At 37.1% G+C, this 22,442-nt stretch overlaps 1 protein-coding gene across 2 annotated transcripts in view; it reads right to left on the minus strand.

Moving 5' to 3' along the window:
* LOC149802714 (piwi-like protein 1) overlaps positions 1-22,442 on the minus strand; it is an 84,609-nt gene that overhangs the window by 16,048 nt on the left and 46,119 nt on the right. For both annotated transcript variants that reach the window (XM_089952125.1, XM_089952124.1), the window contains exons 14-18: positions 21,608-21,910; positions 14,052-14,147; positions 9,133-9,249; positions 8,174-8,368; positions 3,493-3,681 (exon numbers count right to left, since the gene is read on the minus strand). In XM_089952125.1, the coding sequence (XP_089808251.1) occupies positions 3,493-3,681; positions 8,174-8,368; positions 9,133-9,249; positions 14,052-14,147; positions 21,608-21,910 (900 nt within the window). The remainder of the gene's footprint in view (positions 1-3,492; positions 3,682-8,173; positions 8,369-9,132; positions 9,250-14,051; positions 14,148-21,607; positions 21,911-22,442) is intronic.

Here is a 22,442-nt window from a genome sequence, read left to right on the forward strand (position 1 = left end):
GAGTGATCTCCATACGAAAATGATGGGTCCATTAAGCAAAACAAAATATATAAAAGATAAACGAGCAAAATTACCAATGGAAGATGATGTTTCTAATACAACTAGGCATTTGTCTCATGGAAAATCTGTTGAAAACCGATGTATTCAGAAATAGCCCTCCAAATGTCTTTCCTACTCACATTTCAGGCGAAAACGACAAAAACCTCTGGGGCCGAATGAGTTAATGGGAGAATTTTGGTGACATCACCAAATCTGAATATTACTTATTTATTTCATCATTTGTGCATCAGTATTGCACATAAGTTACAAAAAGAGCCATTCTTCAACAATTTCTAAGAAATTTCCATAAACCTGATTAACCGATTCGGCCACGATCCTGTCTGTAGGCATGATGAAGCTGTACGCTATTTCCGAGCTCAGCAGCATCAAGGTCATTTAAGATACACCAGCGTGGGTGATATTACAAAAAAGCAGACAGATATAGCTCCAAAATGATACCAAATAATCTGGAAGTTCTAGTTGCACTACAAAATAGAGAGGGAAAAACCTCATATTTTGGACCCAGATTTTTTTCACCCAAAATTCACATGTGGTTGGAATGCGATGTGTCCGGATTTTAGACCTTTTGGCCTCAGATCTAAGGTAGACCGGTCTTAACTGCACACAGACAGGTGATCCTTTGCAAAAACTAGGATAAGGTGGGCATTTGGAATAAAGAGTGATCTCCATACGAAAATGATGGGTCCATTAAGCAAAAAAAAAAAAAAAAACAAAAAAAAATAAACGAGCAAAATAACCAATGGAAGATGATGTTTCTAATACAACTAGGCATTTGTCTCATGCAAAATCTGTTGAAAGCTGATGTATTATGATGTATTCAGAAATAGCCCTCCAAATGTCTTTCCTACTCACATTTAAGGCAAAGCGACAAAAACCTCTGGGGCCAAAAGAGTTAAACAAGGTCTGATGAAGCATCAATGGTTACTATTGATAATAATGCTTAACACAGTGTTAGCAGTGCAAAATATCAAATAATAAATAATAAACAAAAATTTATTGCAATACATGTGCATGTTGGGAAGATAAGCTTTATTTTTCTCTAGCATTTACTGAGATTATACATCACAGACAGCCTACTAGCATCATGTGATACTAGACTGGTCTTACTATCTTCTGTGCAAGAGACATATATGGAATTGTTGTTGTTGTTGGGTTTAATGCCATTTTCCAGCACACGATAGGCTATACATGGTGGCCAGTATTAATGGTGGCGGAAGAACCTGGGAAAATCCCGGAAAGAATCACCGACCATCGAGAAGCTACTGGCTAGCCTTCTCACATACCCACATTGGCCAAATCTGAGACTTGAACCTACGCAGACAGAGGTGAGATGGCAGTGATCCGTAACGGAAAGTGCGTTAGACCACTCAGCCACTCGGTGCCCCTATATGGAATTGACTAAGGGGTACTTAATTTACTTGACCAATTCAATCGCCTGAGCCTCAGACTGACTATATAAACATGTTTAGGGCAAGCACACAAATAAACCATATAACAATTGTATCTCAGCTGACAATTTGGTTCGGTGTTTTAAGGCACAGCAACACAAGCAGGTTATTTATTGCTAAGGCAACTTACCCAAGGATACAGTGTGGTCATTGACCCAGGCTGGTCTGATGGTAGAATTAATTCAAACCAGCACCCTTTCGACCATAGGTCTGGCACACTAACCATTGTGCCACCTTGTAAAGTGCCTTACCCAACGATACAGTGCAGTAATTGACCCAGGCTGGTCTGATGGCAGAATTAATTCAAACCTGCACCCTTTCAACCATGGGTAGCACACTAACCATTGTGAAACACTGGCTCCCCAACTCAAATGACATAAGAATTCCACAACCTCCAAAAATTCCAGTAAGAACTCAATAAATTTAACTTATGATCAGGTCAATTATGACTCAATTACATATTTTGCTCCATCTTCAAGTGGTGGCTGAAAATTCAGTTTTTCCTGCAGTTGTGATTATGATTTGCAAAAATAAATGGACTTTCCTGGTCAGGAACAAACCTATTCTTTCTCCTGACTTTTTCTCCTGATTTCCTGGTACCTTGTGTCCGAAGGCTGAAGTACTCCTCATAACAGACTAACATTCCAGGATCCATGACTTCACAGGCAAAAGTATCTGAGAAACTGAGCTGAAGAAAAACCTCAAGAAGATGACTGAATGGTTGTGGAGGAGTTCCCTCCATCTGCTAGGGTGGTCTAGGGACCAGGGGGTGACTAGTCTATCACAGCAAATGGGAGGGAACACCTCCATATCCATTCAATCATTATCTTCCTTAAGTTTATAATTCCATCGGAAGTGAAGGTAACCCTCTGTTGGATACCAATCAGATAAGTCTCAAAACCATTAAGAGCCTGATAAATCCATACGTGGGTGCATCATCACTTATGTCTAGCTCTTCTACACATATAGTTAGAAGAAATGAAATCACTAGCAAAAAGAGAAAACTGGAAGAGCCAGTTACAAAATGTTCAGAAGCCAAGTGTCTCTTAATACCTTTTCCAAGTAGCACAATTTATTGGAAAGAGTGTAAACTTTTTTGGATATACCAATTACATAGTCTACAGTCAGTAGGGATTAACATCTCTGTTCAAATGGGAGTCCAGACTTTTTAACTAAACACAAACCTTCACCAATGTGAAACATTAGAAAGAAAAACATACATCATTAATCCACAGGCCGCAATTGCTTTGCAATCTGGCAAAAAATCTATCAGATATCTATAGATAATTGCAATGCTAGTAGCTGGTAAAGGAAAGTAACAATTCCATGGTCAGAATGCTACCACGTGATCAAAATGAATTGCGTTTATTTCTGTATGAACTGTAAGGAGAACTACTTTTCTAAGAATACCCACTTCTCTAGTCACATGTACAGAGTAAGATAAACACTGCCAGTGAAGGCAGACATGAAGTAAGCATTAAAGGAAAAGAACATTCTAACAATTTAAAAAAAAAAAAATTTAAAATAAATTTGGCTTCCATTGCTTGAAGGACTGGTATTATGATGATCTTCTTACGATCAAGCAGGACAATCCCATGTGCTGTAAATAGCTGCATAACATAAAAAAACCAAACATGTAATACTATGCTCAATTAAGATTTCTGTTTTTTAATGATGCAAACAAAATAACATAATGAATAAATGAAATTTCAATTATAAGAGTTTAATGTTTTTTTTTCTTCTGAGTTTATCGAGGTATAAACTGTGAGATGGTGACTCACACAGCTTACATAACGCCCTTTGGGTGTTATTTGCTGTGTGAGTCAGCAACTGACAGCTTATACCACGATAAACTCAGAAAAAATGTTAAACTCTTAATAAAAAAACTATAATATGCTCATCATCTAACATAAGCAAATGAAATTCTATCCCACAACAATGCACATTAATGTTTTCATTATACGATTCTAATATGCAGGTATACCTTCAGGAAGATTCTAGTGTTGATTCTTTTCTGTACTATCACAACAGCCATAGTTGGATCATAGTCCTCCCCAAAGTTGGTGAAACAGGTCTTTAATTGTTCCACCTCATAATTGGCAACAATATTCAGTTGGCCATCACCAACTCCATCTCTGAACACAATGATCTTCTGGGGAAGGGTATGGTTCACCTGTAATAAACCAGAATGTAATTGAAGATTACATATACATACCTCACCTCTACAAAGCTTAAAGTATTCTCCAGCAGCCATTGTAAACAAAATACATTTGGACTATGTGACCGTGACAATGAATTAAAGACTCCTTTAGTAAGTTTTTTTAATGCCATTTTTTATAAGTAAATATTGTGAACTTAACTTTTAGCTATCACTTTTATACCCACAATTATTCGTAAAACTTGTACCTGAAGCTGCTATTACTTTCTACCCACAAAAGTCAGATTTTACTGAGACTAACTCAAGTATTAAGTAATTGTATAGTGATAGCCAGTATAATACAACCACTATTAGAAGCAGACTTAAGGCCCAAATAATTACCTTGATAGCCACTACAGCTAAGACTTCACATTCATGCAGTCCACACATATATTTCCTGTACTCATTCACATGTACACTATATGATAACTATTACAAGCAGATTTAAGGCCCAAAAAAGTACCTTGATTAGCCACTACAGCTAAGACTTCACTCGAAAATCATGCAGTTCACTCATATATTTCATATGCTCATTCATAAGTATAATACCTGTGGATTGTAGTATTTCACAATATACACTGTGTGTGTGTGTGTGATTTAGATTTTTAACGTAGCTTTAACAATTTTTCAGTCATATTGCTACGATGTCTGCAGTGTGGCAGTTTGTAGCGATGCCTAGCACTGGGGCATCATGTCGCAGACATGTAGCATGATGTCCCACCCAGTCACATTATCCTGACACCAGGCTGACCAGTCCTAACACTAACCTCTTAATGCTAAGTGCCAGCAAGGCAGCTGTTAGTACCATTTTTGTAAGTCTTTGGTATGACTTGGTTGTGGATCGAACCCACGACCTCCCGCATCCATGGCATATGCTCTAGCCACTAGGCCACCGGAGCAGTTACAATATACACTGTACATTCAAACAGAAAGTGTACCAATGAAAAAACAGTTATTCCTACATTCCTTAAAGAAAAAAATATTTAAACACAAGCCCAAGGCTGGTGACTTTAAAAAATCACAAATTCTGTAAGCTCTGACTCCAATTTCCACATGCCCAAAATTGTCCCTTTTTTAATATTATTTGTCACACCACACTGCCATTGCTACACTTCAAATATGAAAAGATAAAAATAAAATCATATTAAATTGACTTGTATGTTTATTTGGAGCCAAAAAATTTCATGTAAAGCAATGTTTTCGTCCAGGTCCTGAGGTCAGCCATTATCTAATTGCTCCAACAATGTCTTCTTACTCATTGGATCAACAGTGTTTATGTTCATTAGCATGTGGAGTGTGTCGTCTCAACTTACACAGTTGCTATTTACATGTTTGATGTTGCTTCTATGTGCTGTTTTGTATGTTTAACCAGCGTTTCATTACATGTGTGTCAGCATGAGCACAGACAGCTGAATTATTATGATTTATTAAACTTTAACCTGAAACATTTTGAACAACACAATAGCTATTAAAGAAGGCAATTAAAAATTAAAATACTTATTATTCAAGTGTTTTTGTCGAAATCATTTTTAGTCATTCCTTTTTATATAAACTCCACAAAAATATGGCCAATTTGTAATGAACGATTTAATAAGTAACACAACCCCAAGAAATTTTTACTACCTTTTATAATACCTAAAGAAAATCCCACATTTGGCCTAAACTCTCCATATTACAACAATAATTGACTAACAGCTTGTCACGTATACATGCTAGCTTTAATCCCAGTACACAACAGGCATCACTGCACCAGTGCTATGATTGCAGAAACAGTTCTAGTGCCCACTAGGCTGGTTCTGGCTAGTTTGTACTACACATAATATCCAAAACGGTATATTAGAAGCACATGTTAAAGCTATGTGAGCACAAGTTAATGAGGTAATCTGTTCCCATTCACAGGTCACATGCTTGACTTTAGATGCAAAGTTTACAGCTTTCAATAGAAGCATGACAGGTAAATGATCTTCGTAAGGGTAAGGGGCACATATTGGGATAAATATTAAAAACATCTTGAAAATAATTTTGCTCATATCATCAGCATGATTGATGTGTTTCAGGCAAATTAGATTTTTTTCAACAAGCCCAATGGGCACCTCATTTAGAAGACAGGAGGGGCCTGATCTAAAATTAGAGGGGTCCCAGGCATTGGACTTTTTGAGCACTGTCCTACTTCCAAGTGGACTGGTCAGAATGTGAATTCCATGTAGGTACAAGGCATATAACATTGAACCTTATGTTGTCATGAGTCAAAAACAAACATTTAATAGATGCTAGCAATGCAAACAATTATAGGTCACAGTGACCTACTTTGGTTGTAAGGGTGTAGCTCTAACAGAGATGCATCCAATTAATATGGGTCTCATCAGCTAAAAGATATATGGTGAGTTGCAGATCAGAAATGGACCCTAGGAGAATTTGATAATGTTAGACATGGGCAGCCTTACAGACATTAATAGTAGTGACTGAACATTCTCGCTCTTCAAAAGAAGAGGAAAATCTACCATTGCATTTAGAGAGGGAAAGCTAAGATCACCACACTTTCTGTTGTACCAATCACACAAGATTCCCCACTTTGCATCACTGATCCTTCACATGAACCATCTATTAACATGAATATTGCAGTGGGCACCTTTTCTTGAAAACTTGTCCTGGAGGACTGATCATTTGAGATAAGTGTGAAGGAGGAGAATCTGTGTGCTGATCTGAAGAAGAAACCCCCTGTGATGTAACAGCAGGTCCCTCCTTCGAAACAATATTCTGGGTTGGTCTACCAACAGGTCAAGTATATTAGAGAACAACAATCATTGGATCAACTGAGGGACTATCAGAATGGGCTGAGCTGTAGGGGTCCTGACTGGCGAAATAATTCTGATGCATGGGAAGGCATGAGCAGATCATCCCACCTTAGCCTGAAAGCATCCACTGCCTAAGCCCTCTGATCTGAGCTTGTTGTTCAGCTTCACTGTGAACAAGTCCACCAGGTCCCTTCACCCATAGTCTGAAGAGGGACTCTGTTACTTATTGGTGCAGAGACCATTCTGTGAGGACAGGCAACTCTAATCTGTTGGAGGAGAATGAGACTACTGCTGCCCACCTTCACTGGGCCAAGGGTTTTGAGAGGGTGCTATTTTCCTGATGTGGGGGGAAATTAGCTTACTCTCAACCTGATTATTTCCTTCCTTAGGAGGGTTTCCTTGATTGAATCTTCTCTGGCAATGACTAACCATCAGAGATCCTAGGGCCTTATAATTCTCTAAAGAGAAAGATTCCATACTCTCCTGGGATCTAGGTGTATTCTTCTCTAAGGAAGTCTTCTTCTTTTGAGCACCAATGAACTTGTTGTTGTTGTTGTTGTGGGGTTTAACGCCATTTTTCAGCACACAATAGGCTATACATGGCGGCCAGTATTAATGGTGAAGGAAGAACCTGGGAAAACCCCGGAAAGAACCACCGACCCACGAGAAGCTACTGGCAGGCTTTCCCACATACCCACCCTAGTCGAGCCTTGGACTTGAACCCACGCAGAGGTGAGATGGCAGTGATCTGGAACGGTGAGCGCTTTAGACCACTCGGGGCCCCTTGGAAAAAGGTAAGCAAGGCAATAGTGACAGGTAATGTATTACAAGTATTAAAAGCTATGTGGTCATCATGAGCTAAATGCCTCAACTTTAAACGGTAAACTGTGAAATGTCAATTATGTACACAGGTTGCAAATATCCAGACCTAAATAAAAACTAACCAGAATGTACACAAAATGTATATGCATATTCAAAAGTAGACCCTATAGCCCCCTCTCCTGTGGGTAGGTGCCATGAAACCCACTTTATAACCATTGCTAAGGACCATGGTTGGAAGAATGGAATGCATATTTTTATATGTGCGGATGCTGAAACCTGGTAAGTATAATGGGTCCCATCTACTTCATAGATATGAGCTTAAATCAGAAATCCCTTTTCAGAACAATCAAAACTATAAATAATCATCTACTCTGAAACTGCTCTTATCCAATTCCTGAGGTATCGACATATAACAATTTTGATAAATGGCAAGATCTTGATCGCAATATAAAACAAACACTCATCTGAGATATCATAAATGTGCATTTTACAAATTTCACTATTAGTATCTTCTCCGCCTCCTCTGTCATCTTTGCTGGATCATGACACATGAATGTTCTCCAAATATTCATCACATTATACATCTTTCCTTCATGCCAGAAAGTAAACTTCTGTTAAAAAATATTACAAGCTGAAAGACTTTTAAAAATGTACCCTGTTAATACTTGCTATTCTACACTACATCTATTATGACTGCACTATGTTTTTCTCTTGGTAACCTTGTGTAACAAGTTACACAAATGCATAGAGTAAAAAAGCAGGAAAAGAAAGGCCTTACAATACAACAATTAACATAAATTGCTCATGGCTAAATCGAGGAAGAACATATAAAAAAAATGTTTAATAATTACTTCATGATATTTGCGTATTGAAGCTGTGAGACAGAGTTTCAGTCCATCCACGAGTTCCTGTCCTGAAGCTTGGAAGCAAACACGACTGTACCATCTAGTGCATTCCCTGTTTGTGCTAGCAATAAAGCCACAGACTGATCCATGCTTATTGGCCGCATCATGATATACATCAATGCCCACTATCATGACATTTTTCTTGAAGAAAAAATAAATAAAATAAGAAACCATTCATAAATCTAAAAAAATCTGTGATTAATGGCAACCTTAAAATAATGCACAATACATGTGATAACATATAAACAACAAACTGTTCTGAGTAATGGCAATACAAGCAATTGTAAAGCTCTATCTAACCAACCAAAATCAAACTTCAGAAACTGAATTTTTTTTTAAATGGTAAAGTTTTTGCAATAATTTGTTGCAAATTTAAAAACTTTGAGAAGGTTATACAAGCAATATGTTCTTTTAAAACAAAATTTATTTACTGTACATAATTTAATATGTCAAGAAATTATCATAGATGCCTTTGATGGTGTGCATCAGAGACACTTTCAGTTGTTCAGCATAAAGGCTACATTGCATGAACAGTAAATTAACTGACAGCTTTTTTCCTTAGTAAATACCTCTTCATCCATATGATTTTAGTAATTCTATGTTATTTTATAAAGTAGTCTTCAAAATATAATTATATTATCAAATTAGCAGCAACGTTTAGTGCTTTTTGTTATGTTGCTATATTATATTTTTCTTATTTTCCCTATTGTGTATTGTTTTGTTTTTATGTCTGGTTCTATTGAAATTTATACATCTTGTATTCTAAAAAAAATTTTTTTGGTTTTTAATTCTTTCCACAAGGGAGAAAACTCTATATAACTCCAAATCTGTGAAATTAATCTGAAATCCCTCTGGACCAAAAAACAATATCACCATTTAATAATCCTCATCCTTTAAGATCTTACCAGGGGTATCTCCAATGCCCATAGCTCTCCACCCAACTTGCAGTTAATCTGAAGAGCAATTTTCTGTGTCACACTTCTCAGCTTATTGGCCTGGCCTATAGTCTTGCCAATAATTACCTGTGTAAAAGAAAGAACACAGAGAATTGGCTTGATTTGTGATTTTGATAAAAAAAATTAAACCTTTTGAAAATAAGGACATGGTATTTCACATGTAAGGATATTATACACAAATACTCCTAATCTTAACAATAATCAAGTTATTTTAAAACAAAAGAATAAATGGTAAGCATATCGACTAAATTGCTGACAATCAAGTTTCATGAAAACAAAGACATTCTAACAGTACGTTCTTCTTGAAATGTGATAAAACCATCAAAATGTTACATATTAAAGAATCCATAATGCATTAAATTAGTGCTGCTAAAATCGATATATGATTGCAGATAAACTTTTATTTGCAAAGGTTTCTGGAAACAGAAATATATTTCCATAATCACAGCAGGTTCTGGTGACTTGCAAGAGCTGGATGGATGATGCAAAATTGTCTGGCTAAGGATTACAATACTGAGAGATGGCTTGGATGCAGCTTAGAAAACTTATAATTGCATATCAAATGCTCAAAACAGTCTGCTTATGGTTTAAATTTTTTTGCCACTGTGACCAAGGTTCCTAAAATATATAAAGCTGTCAAGAACAAATAATTTATGCACATCTTCATTAATATTAACCATATATCATCACCCAGTATAGGCAGGAACATTATTAATCACTAGAATACCATGACAGCAACAAGAGGCCCCCACTCCTGATATCATTCATTAGTGACATTTTCTTTACACCCAATGCAACAGTTGCTGGCCAAGAAATCAGGGTTAGCAGGATGCTTACCATAAAAGTTTCTTTCAAACTGATTGCATATGTCATCAAAATGTAGCTTTTGTTGAGCAAAACAAATTTTAATTACGTTTTTTGTTGAGCAAAACAAATTTTAATTATGTTTATGTAATATTGTTAAGTTATACTGTTTATAATTTAAAAAACTCTTCTGTGCAAGATGCTTTATCCTCCTGTTCTATAACTTCTGAGAACAACAAGGATGTTGGCTAATGGTGAACATCAGTGCAGTTTGGGAGGAGGGCATCCAATAGTGACAGGTAAGTATTACATAATTACAATTAGTTTTACCCCCACCCACCCCAACTGCATTGTAATATCAGTAATAGCTTACTGTCACTATTGGTAAACTGAATTTGTTCGAAGAAAGGGAGGCTGATGGACTGTAAAGGAGTAAAATTACTCGCCTTGCAACTCATCCACTCAGCTGCAGCGACAACAGGACCCAGATTATAAAATACTTTGGCACTGGTTTGCTAAGGAACGAAAGTGAAAAACTGAGAAGGTTGTCTGTGCATGCCAAAATGCAAATTCATAATATCGTTCTCAAATGAAAGACCGAGATAAGGCCAGGAAGAAGATATAGCCCTTACTTCATGAGCTTTTATCCTCATGAAAGAGAGGTCTCTTTCTGTGAGCAACTCATAAGCTTTTGATGGTGAATGAAATTGATCTATAAATATTGGATTCTATAATATCAGCAAAGCACCTTAAAGGAAATAAAAAGGTCTTTTCCCACCCATACTTTCCTCTTTTGCAAATGATAAATAAAAAGTGCCATAACTGAGCAAAGAAGTCTATCCTGATCATCCCTGGCACAGATGCAGCTGAGGCTGGGAATAGAAGTACTGATGGAAGCAGTTTTTATTAGTAAGAAAACCTGGCTGACATAACAATTGTAATTCCCAGGTCTATTCCTCCTCAATTGTTAAGGCATATAGTTTGCTTCATCTCTGCACTGACACAACAGCTAGACAAGAGTTTTAAGCACAAGATTTTCAAAAGAGGCATCACTCAAAGGTTCATAAGGGGTTTTAGTCACAGCTGACAAAACACAGAAAAGGTTCCATCTTGGGGTCAATGAGCAAGACACTGGCCTCTGTTGCTTGAAGTACTTAATAAGATCTGCCAAATGAGGATCTGTATCAATGGATAAACCTTTGGAGGATTTAAGTATGTTTGAAAGGGCAGCCTTATAACCTTTGATCGTGCAGACTAAACAAGATCTCTCCTCAAAAAGTAGAAATCTGCTACTGCAGCAAGAGAGGGTCAGCTAGGATTATTGCATTTCATAGAACACTAATCACAAAAGATTTTCCACTTTGCATTGTAGATCTTTGATGTAGAGCATCGCCAGGTATAGACAATGCAGTCAGTAACTTTGCTTGAATACTTTGCCTGACTGATTAATCACTTGGTAAGAGCCAAGCATGAAGGTGGAAAATCTGAGGGATTTGTGTTTTGAAATCTCTCTACATTACCTTTCTGCAGAAGGGTGTGCACTTCTTCTTCTAGCTTTAATATACTTCAGTGATGGAAGAATATGGGTGTCCTTGAGAGAAGAATGTGCTCTATGACACGAAGACATAAACCCTCCTTTACTATGGAAAGGACCGTCCAATCTTCCATGATGCTCAGCCAGGCCTCTGAAAAGAGGACCATTTAAGCACCTTCTTGTATTAAAGACAAAAGTATGCAGTATGCATAGCTGGAGAGGTTATGTCTCCTTTCCCCCCAACACTTTTGGGAAACAGGGTGGAAACAGCAGATTTCCTTGCCCTGCTGCTGCATTTTCAGTTTCTATGTCACCATTGTGGAGTGGACTTGGCTACTTGGTTTTGGTTGCATACCCTTCTCTTCATATTCTGGCTGACCAATAGTTTGATTGGGTTGTGTGTGATAACAGCTATGTATGGTACAAACAAACTGAAATAACCAGTCAAAGAATGCAAGTGTTTTTGTTCTTCGGATCCAATAAGTCAGTTAAGCTAAGCAGCAGACTGTTATTATTCCATACCATACACCATTAAATAAAGTAAGACACACCTATATTTTAAGATTTGAAATGAAGTGAAATCTCACACACACCTTGTTCAATATAAACAGAGGTCCATCTGATCGGTGGTTCAGACAAATTTTTGAGAGACACAGAGAACTCACTGAAATTGAGCCAGCAATACAAGATCATTACAGATCCAGAATGGCAAATCAGAATGTGATGGATCAGTACTTCACAATTATAAGGAATACTGCTGACAGACTGGGTTTGAAAGATAAACCACAGTGCATATTCATTGCAGATGAGACAGGTTGGAGTGGTAAGGAAAAGGCACATCAGAGGGTTATAGGCATAAGAGGCCAACATGCCTACCAACAAGCTGCATCATCAACAGATCATATGATGGTAGGAATCTGCCAACCTTTCTGACTTTGAAAAATCATTTCCTCACACCACCGACAGGGATTCTGTGCCCAACAATTGGCACTTTGCTTATAGTGAGTCTGGCAACATGGATTCATTACTTTTCCTGGCCTGGTCCAAAATGTTTCTTTCAAACTATGGTAAAGAAAAGCTAGTTATACTTGTCTAAGACAATTGTGACAGTTGCATCAACTTGCAATTTGGAAAAGTTACACATGAAAACAATGTTGAACTGCTTGGTCTACCTCCACATACAACACACATCCTACAGCCCCTTGATGTTGACATTAATGGTCCACTGATACATAAATTTAGTACACTGGCAACTAACCTTGGCTTTATTCATAAAAATCAAGTCTTGAAAAAGGCCAAATTTCCTGCTGTTTTAAGCCATGCAATTGCTCAATTCTATTCACCAGCTAGAATTAAAGTCTTCAGAAAATTGGAATATACCCACTCAATCCAGATACCATTGACAAAACACACCTGATACAATCACACTTAACCAAGTTGCTGAAAATGTACCTTGTACTTCAGCCACAAACTTACTCAGCCCATGGTTGTGGATACAATTACCACATGTGCTACATGTGGTTCTTTAAGCACATGTGGTTCTTTCCTTGGTGGTAACCCACTAGTGAAAGAAAGCCTGATTCCACCATCACTCTCTGACATATTTCCTCCAATACCAACCAAACCCCAGGCAGCCAAAAGGAAGCTTGTTACAGAAGCCAGGGTCATAACAACTGATGAGTTTTGTAAGGAGTCAGAAGAGAAGGGTGAAGAGAAAAAGAGAAAGCTGGAAGTTGAGAGAAGAAAAGAGGAAAGAGAGAAAAGGAGGAAAAAGAAACAGAAAAGGCAAATTACACATTTTGCACAGGTGACATCAGACCTACATATCATCCATCAGTTTGATTAAACCTCTTTTGACCAACACAATACACTGCTCATTATCACTCAGTCTTGCCCATATATACAGCATGTACAGCAATCTTGTTTGAAAACATACTTCTACTGCAGAACATTTGACCAAATATTTTTTATCAGCCTTAACATACCAGTCAATGCAGAATCCAATCATTTAGATCACAAGGTGGCTACAATTCCAAACAAGGCAGAATACTAATCAGTACGTAAGCGAGTCAGAAGTCTTGCTGAATAAGTGTCTGTACATGGAATTAAAACTCCAGGAAAATAAGGTTTCTAACCTTTCTTAAACAAATCTTTATAACCTTTCTTGATATTTATGTCAGTAAAATAAAGTTTGTCCATGAAATGCATTTGTTTCAAAATTCATGCACCTTACAAAGACTATAAGTTTTTTCAAACACTTTTGCAGTACTTTTTGGAGCTGACCTCAAATTCAAGCACTTTCAATGTAACTGCCATTCAAGCACTTTTCATGGTGTAGAAACCATGAGCTGTCGTTTCAATCAAGGATGTTATGGAATGGTTTTCTGTATATGAAATCACTGAACTCTGCTTCCTTTCTTTTCTGACTTTGCAAATGTTAAAGTCTGTCTTTTACCTTGCATGGCTGTACCATATTTGTAATAGCAGAACACTTACCTGTGACGGTATGGGGCATATTCAAAACACTTACCTGTGACGGTATGGGGCACTCACAACAGCAGATCTTCTTAATTGCATTGTAACGGTCATCTCGACTTGTGGGGCATACAATCACAACCATCTGAACCTGAAGCAGAATCATATACATTTATTTTACTTCAAATGATATACAGCTCACGTCTTACAATAAGATAATAAGATAAAAATCCACAATGGTCCCAAACAACACAAATTAAACAAGGTCTATTACAGAACTGAAAATGTCACAGGAAATTCCAACATCCGTTCAAAAAAAGGAGAATTTTTTTAAATACAGAAGGGATTTAATGAGGACACAAAGATTGTCAAGCTTTCTGTTAATTTTTCTACATGATTTTGTTTTAGAAATCAGTGTGGATCCCAGTCACACCTCCTAAAATAGACCCTGTCTAAATAAGTTATAATTTATGATGACCTGGATTTTAAACAATTGAATCACAAAATCACACTGCCACTGCCCCCCAGAAAAGTGATACCAATGTCTCAGCAAGGAAACAATAAATATAATCTATTAACAAGGGTAGCAAAAACGGCACACGATATGCCCACTCATAATCCTGTCCCTAACAAACACCTCATTTTTTGAACTAGGGCCTTGACTACTGTATAAAGTGAAGATCTATACAAAGTTTAATAGTAATAACTGTTGGGGTTACACAAAGCCTGGAAATGGAAACTGATGTGACTTTCACTTTGACGCAGTGGGCATGCCGATACAGGGATTGACTTAATATAGATTTTTCCATAGGCCAAGTAGACCTCCTTACATGTAAAACAACTGGTTTTGCAGAAAATCAACTCACAATCAAATAACAAGAATCCCTCAAAGGGACTGATGCTCTACAGTCTGAACAGAATTTCCAGGAATTCCAGACCATTTTTTTTAAAACTACTGAGTGTTGAAACCATCTCTAATACTCTTAAGCACTGACTTTTTTAAATCAGCAGCTGTGGCAGTCATATTTTTTTGGATGTAACATAGCATCGCTTTCATTCAGCACAAAGCTAGACATCATTAGAAGACTTTTGAATTTGGTTAGGTGCTTCACAGCACAGCATAAAAGTAGGTTATTTAGAATCGAGGAAACTGGTGTGAAATGTTTTGTCCAAAAACACACCATAGTTGTTGACTCTGGCATGCCTGATGGTACCTCTGAGCAGACAACTTCTGGTAGTGAAAATCCCACGACATGACCTTCCATTCAAACTCTGATGGTGGCCATGCTGGATGTTAGATCCATACCATTTTCATTTAGTACCAACTAGCCATCATGGAAAGTTTTCTCATCAAAAACACAATGTCAGTATGACCTTCTGTCTAGAAGGAATATCAATATGATTTAAAGAACGGCCACTGTGACAACTATATGGGATATCAGATCAGGACAATTTTTATTTAAGACCAACTAGACACCATAAAAAGTCTTCTGTTCCAATCTTCACACAGATTTGAATTTCCATTCAGGAGGAATAGCAATAATAAGGTTTTCACGATGGCTGCCATGATGGCCATATTGGTTGTTGTTGTAATGGGGTTTAACGCCATTTTTCAACACAAGATAGGCTATACATGGTGGCCAGTATTAATGGTGGAGGAAGAACCTGGGAAAACCCTGGAAAGAACCACCAACCCACGAGAAGCTACCAGCAAGCTTTCTCACATACCCACACTAGCTGAGCCCAAGACTCGAACTCATGCAGACAGAGGTGAGATGGCAGTGATCCGTAATGGTAAGCGCTTTAGACCACTTGGCCGCTCAGGGCCCTGGCCATATTGGATATCATATCACCTGTTTTTATTTAGGAACAACCAGACATTATAAAAATTCTTTAACTGAAAACTCCATTTTCATATGACCATCAAAGAGTAGGAATATTTTCTATATGGCCAAAGTGGTGACCATACTGAATGTTGCATTGGCACCATTTCATCTAGGACCAACCAGACATCATAAAGTCTTTTTAGTAAACAGCCCATGCTGTTTAAAGTACACTCTCAAACATGGCATTTAAGGGTGTGTGTGTGTGTGTGATTTGGATTTTTTTATGTAGCTTTAACAATGTTTCAGTCATATCGCTAAAATGTCTGCAGTGTGGCAGTTTTTAGTGATGTCTAGCACTGAGGCATCATGCCGCAGACATGTAGCATGATGTCCCACCCAGTCACATTATCCTGACACCAGGCCCACCAGAGGATAAAACCCATGACCTCCCGCATCCGAGGTGGACGCTCTAACCACTAGGCCACTGGAGCTGTTAGTAGAATTAGTTGGAGATTGGGAGCAAGAAGCAGCCAGGAAACGAAAATGATAGTGCAATAAGCAAAAAAACAAAATCCAACTTTTACCCTTCTGCACATGTGTGAGTCAAATAGCCAATGAAAAACAATGTTTCTAGCACAACTAGGCATCAATGCAAACGAAAAACTCTTTGAAGCAGATGTATTTGGATGTATTTATAATTAACCTCCAAACTGCGTTTCCTACTCCCATTTCTGGCAAAAACGACAAAAATCTCTGGGGCCAAATGAGTTATTAAGTCATGCATGAAGAACACGTATGGAATGTCTTATTTTACAGTGACATAAGGTAATCAATGACTGACTGAACCAATGGGATAAAACAAAACTTTGCACAGAACTGGCAAGAGAGCAGATTCCAAACCACTCAAGTTATAGTCACCTTGCTAACTTCCAGAAGGTGAGTGGACATTGTCAATAATTTTCTTTTCAATTGAAAGAAACGAGTGCCTGTGGCTGTTGTTTTGCATATATATTAAGTACAATATGACGGATTTGGTTGTTAGTCATCTCTAATCCCAAATTTTGTTTGTTCTAGCCAAGATTTTTCCTTGCAAAAGGAAACTGCATTATTTCTTCTGTTTTGAAGATAAAACTTAAATGCCTTCCAAATTTAAGTGAAGACATGAAATAAAATAGTTTTAACACATTCATGCAGTGCAAATCAAAATGTTTTCAACACATTCTTGTAGTGCAAGACTAAGAGGAGTCCTGGATCAAATGGGGCAGCCTGAAATGGCCTAAAAGGTTGAATAAAAACCATTGACACCAAACAGATAGTCTGTTTGAAATATATTTTTTTAAAATCTTGTTACGGATGAGAACGGCATATGTACAGGTAAGTCTAAGTCTGTAATTTGCATAAAAAATATGTTTGGGTCTAAATATTATGTACTCATATTATGGCTGTACCATTGGCATCATTTTCATTTAGGACCAACCAGAGGCAATAAGATCTCTTCAGATGAAAACTCACATGTCAAAATAAGCTTCCATTTATGAGTGGCAATAAAAAGATTTTCAAGAAGGCCACTATGGTGGTCATATTGCACATTAAATCATCATCCTTTTAATTTAGGATCAATAAGACATAAGTTGTATTCTGATGAAAAGTCCATATTGATATACCTATCAATTTTGGAGGAAAAAAAAAGATTTCCATGATGGCCATATTGGATATCGGAAGTGCTCCATTTCTATTCAGTACCAACAAGACATCATACAAGTCTTTTGCTGAAAGCAAAATGTCAATGCCAATAGGTGAAGTAGTGATAATATGAGTTTGCAGACTGTCACTGTGGTGGACATACTGGACGTGGGATTGGCATCATTTTCATGTATGACCAACAAGATACTATAATAAGACTTTCAGTGAAAACTCAATGCTGGTATGATTATTCATCCAGGATGAGTTATAATAACAAAATTTTCAAGAGAGCCACCTTGGTAGCCACACTGGATGTCTAAGCACAGCAACAAAACATTTTCATTCAGAATCAACTACACATAAGTTATTTAGTAAAATCACTATTATGATACAACCATTTATTTGGGACAAGTAGTCATAACAAGATTTTCAACATGACTACTGTGGTGGCCATATTGGATGTGCAAGTGCCAATGTTATCATTCAGAACCAACTAGACATCCCAAGAAGTCTTCTAGTGGCATTATTAACTTTGAAATGATAGGATTTTCAAAATGCCCACTGTCATCGTCATTTGCAATCAGACTGACATCATTTTAATTTAGACCAACTAGACATCATAAAGTCTTTTAGTGAAAACCTAATGTTGTTAACAATACATACAGGAGGAGTAACTATAACAAGATTTTTATGGTGGCCACTGTGGTGGCCATATTGGACATCGGATTGGCACCAGTTACATTTAGGACCAACTAGACATCATAAGAAGTCTTCTGGTAAAACCTCATGTTAATATGGTTTTCCATTCAGGAGGAGTAGCTATGCAATTTTCAAGATTGCTACAGTGTGGCCATATTGGACAACAAGTCTGCACCATTTTCATTCAGGACTAACTAGACCAGGGGTCTCAAACACGCGGCCCGCAAGGGCATATTGTGCGGCCCGCAATGCATTTTAAGATTTTCAAAAAATTGACTATTTATTTATTTCTTTTTCTCTCGCTGCCTTTTGAACTTTAACGTTAGAGCCATTTTAACCATAAGAAACTCTGACTTACTTATTTATTCGTAGTCTTTCTATTAATTGTCGCCCTTAATGCGGACTTCCGGTTCTGTTTTTTTAGCAAAGTGATCGAGTTGATGTTGAATTATAAAGTTGATTTTGCTGCATTTTTATAACATAAAAGCTTGTATAAATGTCTTCTGTTTCGAAAAAAAGAAAACTCGTGGACGAAAAGAGAGTTTTTCAAGTCAAATGGGAGGATTTATATTTTGTCACTGAGGTCAGCGATAAAATTCAATGTCTCGTTTGTCAACAAATGATAGCTGTTCCAAAGGAGCATAATGTGCCTCGGCACTACAAAACAATGCACCGTGAGAAATATGATGCTTACGCGGGCAAAAATAGAGAGGATAAAGTTATGCAACTTAAATCAGCATTGTGCAAACAAAAAAGTTTCTTTACCAATGTTAGTCAGTGCAACGAAGATTCAGTAAGAACAAGTTTCGCTATAAGACTGTAGAGTAGGGATCTCAAACATGCGGCCTGCCAAGCTGTATCCTGTGGCCCACAGAACGATTGGAGTCATAAGGTGTCATGAGAGATAACAAAGGTGGTGCAGCCCTTGGGCCATTGAAAGTCCCTTCATGCAGCCCTCAGGGTGGTTTGAGTTTGAGACCCCTGAACTAGACCATGTGATGAATGTGTGTGTAATCCTCTAGTTGGTTTAGGAGTAGTAGCAATAACATATTTGTGCTAACAGATGGACAATTCACAACAGAAGACACATGATGAAAAACTAACCATCCTATACCCTTTTCTCCAAAAACACAAGACAAGTTGCATTCACAATATTCAGTCTTGCAATGCAAAAAGCAGCAGCAGAAAAAGGGCAATAACCATATAAAAGAGCACAATGATTTCTTTATATGTGCATCTTTAGATGATAAACATAACATGTACAAAAGCTTCCTAGTGATCCAATGACAACTGAAACAAGCTGCATTAATGCAAATCTATTATACACAAGATTTAATTCAAAATCAGCAAAAACTCTCATAAAAATCACAGGAGCACAGTGATTTGCTGCAATGTGCATCTTCACATGATGACTATTATTTACTAAGCTTCACATCAATCCATTAAAACTGGCTGAACTTGTTCCATTTAGCTGCAAGACAAAAAGGACAACAGCTCTAAGAAGATATCCAAGTGACCACTAATCTGGCTGACAATTGCCTAGTAGACAAATGCTATAGCTGTAAAATTTCTTTCTATATGATGATTTCAGTTGACTGCATATATTATGAAAACAACTCTATGTTTCTCTATTTTCATCTTTTTATAAATATTCAACGGAACAGCACTAACAATTGTCCAATATTGATCGGCAGGACTGAGCAAATACTTTTTTAACCTACCCGTCCCAGACATTCCAAAAATTGTCCATGGATTTAATTAAGACACAGGAAATAAAAATTGCTGCCATTAGGAGTTAATTTTTTTCAGTTAATATTTAAATACTATAATTTTAATGAATAAACTTAATAAAGAACAAGGGTTGGATAAATGCCATTTTTGGGCCTCAAATGAGTGATAAATTTTTAAGTGTTCACCAGATTGTTTGTTTCATATGAAAATCATTACATGTCCACTGTAACATAGGCACTTATGATATAATAAAACAATGCAACATGAACAATTAATGTTCTTCCTAGCCACGTGTTCATACAAAACATCAAATGTCTGCCAGATTACAGGATTCCAAATGTTCAGAAACTATTAGTACAATCTAGAACATTTGTTTGGGGGGAGGGTCTCTAGTGATATGTATATTTAATTTGCACTGTTTGTTAGATTTATTTATTTTATTCTATGTTATTGTAATATGACATTGTATGTTGGGCTTAACCTTGTCTGAAATCAAGTTTATTTTCCACTTGACCTGAACTATTAATCTTACTTTTTTTTGGTAAACAACTAATACATAGCTAAAATATTCTCCATGTGTATGGGTTTAATATTAGGATAATTATTAATAGAAGTTGTTGTTGTTGTTGTTCTAGGGTTTAACGCCATTTTTCAGCACAAGATTGGCTATACATGGCGGCCAGTATAACTGGTGGAGGAAGAACCCTGGTAAACCCAGGGAAGAACCACCGACCCACGAGAAGCTACTGGCAGGCTTTCCCATGTACCCACGCTAGCCGAGCCTTGGACTCGAACCCACGCAGACAGAGGTGAGATGGCAGTGATCCGGAACGGTGAGCGCTTTAGACCACTCGGCCACTCAGGGCCCCTTATTAATAGAAGTAAACATATTTATTTGGGATTGGGTCTAGGTTATTGGAATTAACCTGGCATACCTGACAAAGTTCAGGTTCTATATTATAATTTTAGTAAGAGACCTTCTAATTACAGCTAACATTATTATCTTGTAAACATTTAGAACCTTCTAGATTGAAATTTTCCATTAGGTAATAGTTTTAATTAGAAAATGCTAATTGTGACCCAAAGTCAACTACTACATAAATTTTCGTTACTGGAAAAATCATTTGTTTGTGCTTTAAGATCTAGCAGAATCAATTGTATTATTCTTGTGTCCAGTAGTTCATATGGGCTGGAATTTATTTCTTCAAATTGTTCAAGTGATAATTCTCTGGAAATACAGAGTGCACATAAAAATAGTATTCTTCAACATAATATTCATTGGATTTATAGTGAATTCAAAGACTGTTGGTACAACATCACAATACAGGTCACTACAGACACATCAACACTTTAAAGTGATGGATTTAATTTGGATTTCCACTAAAGATTATTCAAAACTTTTTTATTATTAGGACTTGTGTCTTTATTTTTAGGATTATTTGGGATTTAATTTGCAATATGTAAAGTTCATTTTTTCAATTTCACTTTGTATTCTAGTGAAATAAATTATTTGTTGAATTTTACAAGGCTTGTTGCTTTTTTCTGTTACTTATTTTAAGAGCATAGACTCTTAACACTGGGCCCTAGCTTTTCCCACCAAAGAAGTTAACAGCTTAGTCTGCATTTAGGAAACACAGCATGCCATTTAAATAAAGGCAATCTCTTTCCTCACCTGTGGCTTAATACTGTCCCTTAAGCCTCTGACGAATGTCTCAGTCCTGTCATCTCTTAGCTCAAACCTTTGTGGATATTTGACATCGATGCCCATCTGTGGGCAAACCTTCATCATTTGATTAATATAATCCTCAGTCTTTGACTGGTCACGTTTTGTGTACAGGACAACCCAATTCCTTAGGTGGACAGCTGTTATTACAGCCTGCCGTGTGACATCTCTTCCCCACTCAGCCTCTGGATTAGCTGTGATGCTACTCTCACGGAAGACAATTTTCTCAGGGGGTAGTTGGCGCCCATCAATCTGAAAATAAAATAATCCATCACATAAAAAGTGAACTTATCTGACAAACAAAAGTTTCCTAAAAAGGTTATCTCTAATGTAATGAGTGACAAATTACAATATAACCTACCTATAATGATTATTTTTGCTTTTGTTTGTTTGTGGGAGGTGAGGGTTAAAATGTTAATGGCTATATCATGTCAAGGAAATGGCAGCCAAGTACCATTCCCCGAGGACACACCGAGGTATCTGCCATCTGCCCTGAGTTGGCCTTGGTGGGCAACAAATGCACAACCCTTGGATTACAAATCCAACCGATTACCAGGTGAAGTACTGTGCTCCCAGACCTGCCACCTAGAATGGAATGAAAATCAGAATGCCAAAGGAATAAAAGTCACAATTTGGAGAACAAAAAACAGAATCAGTGTTTGTGACCATATGTTGACAAAACTTTACAAAGGAATAGACAAAATTTCGAACTCTGTGTGTTGTAATATGTAGTTTATTTCCATTATGTACAGTATAAGGTAGCTGATTTCAAGAAACATTAGTG

This window comes from Sinohyriopsis cumingii, chromosome 3 (assembly GCF_028554795.1).
Source record: "Sinohyriopsis cumingii isolate HCF-2022 chromosome 3, ASM2855479v2, whole genome shotgun sequence".
Taxonomy (NCBI): Eukaryota; Metazoa; Mollusca; class Bivalvia; order Unionida; family Unionidae; genus Sinohyriopsis; species Sinohyriopsis cumingii.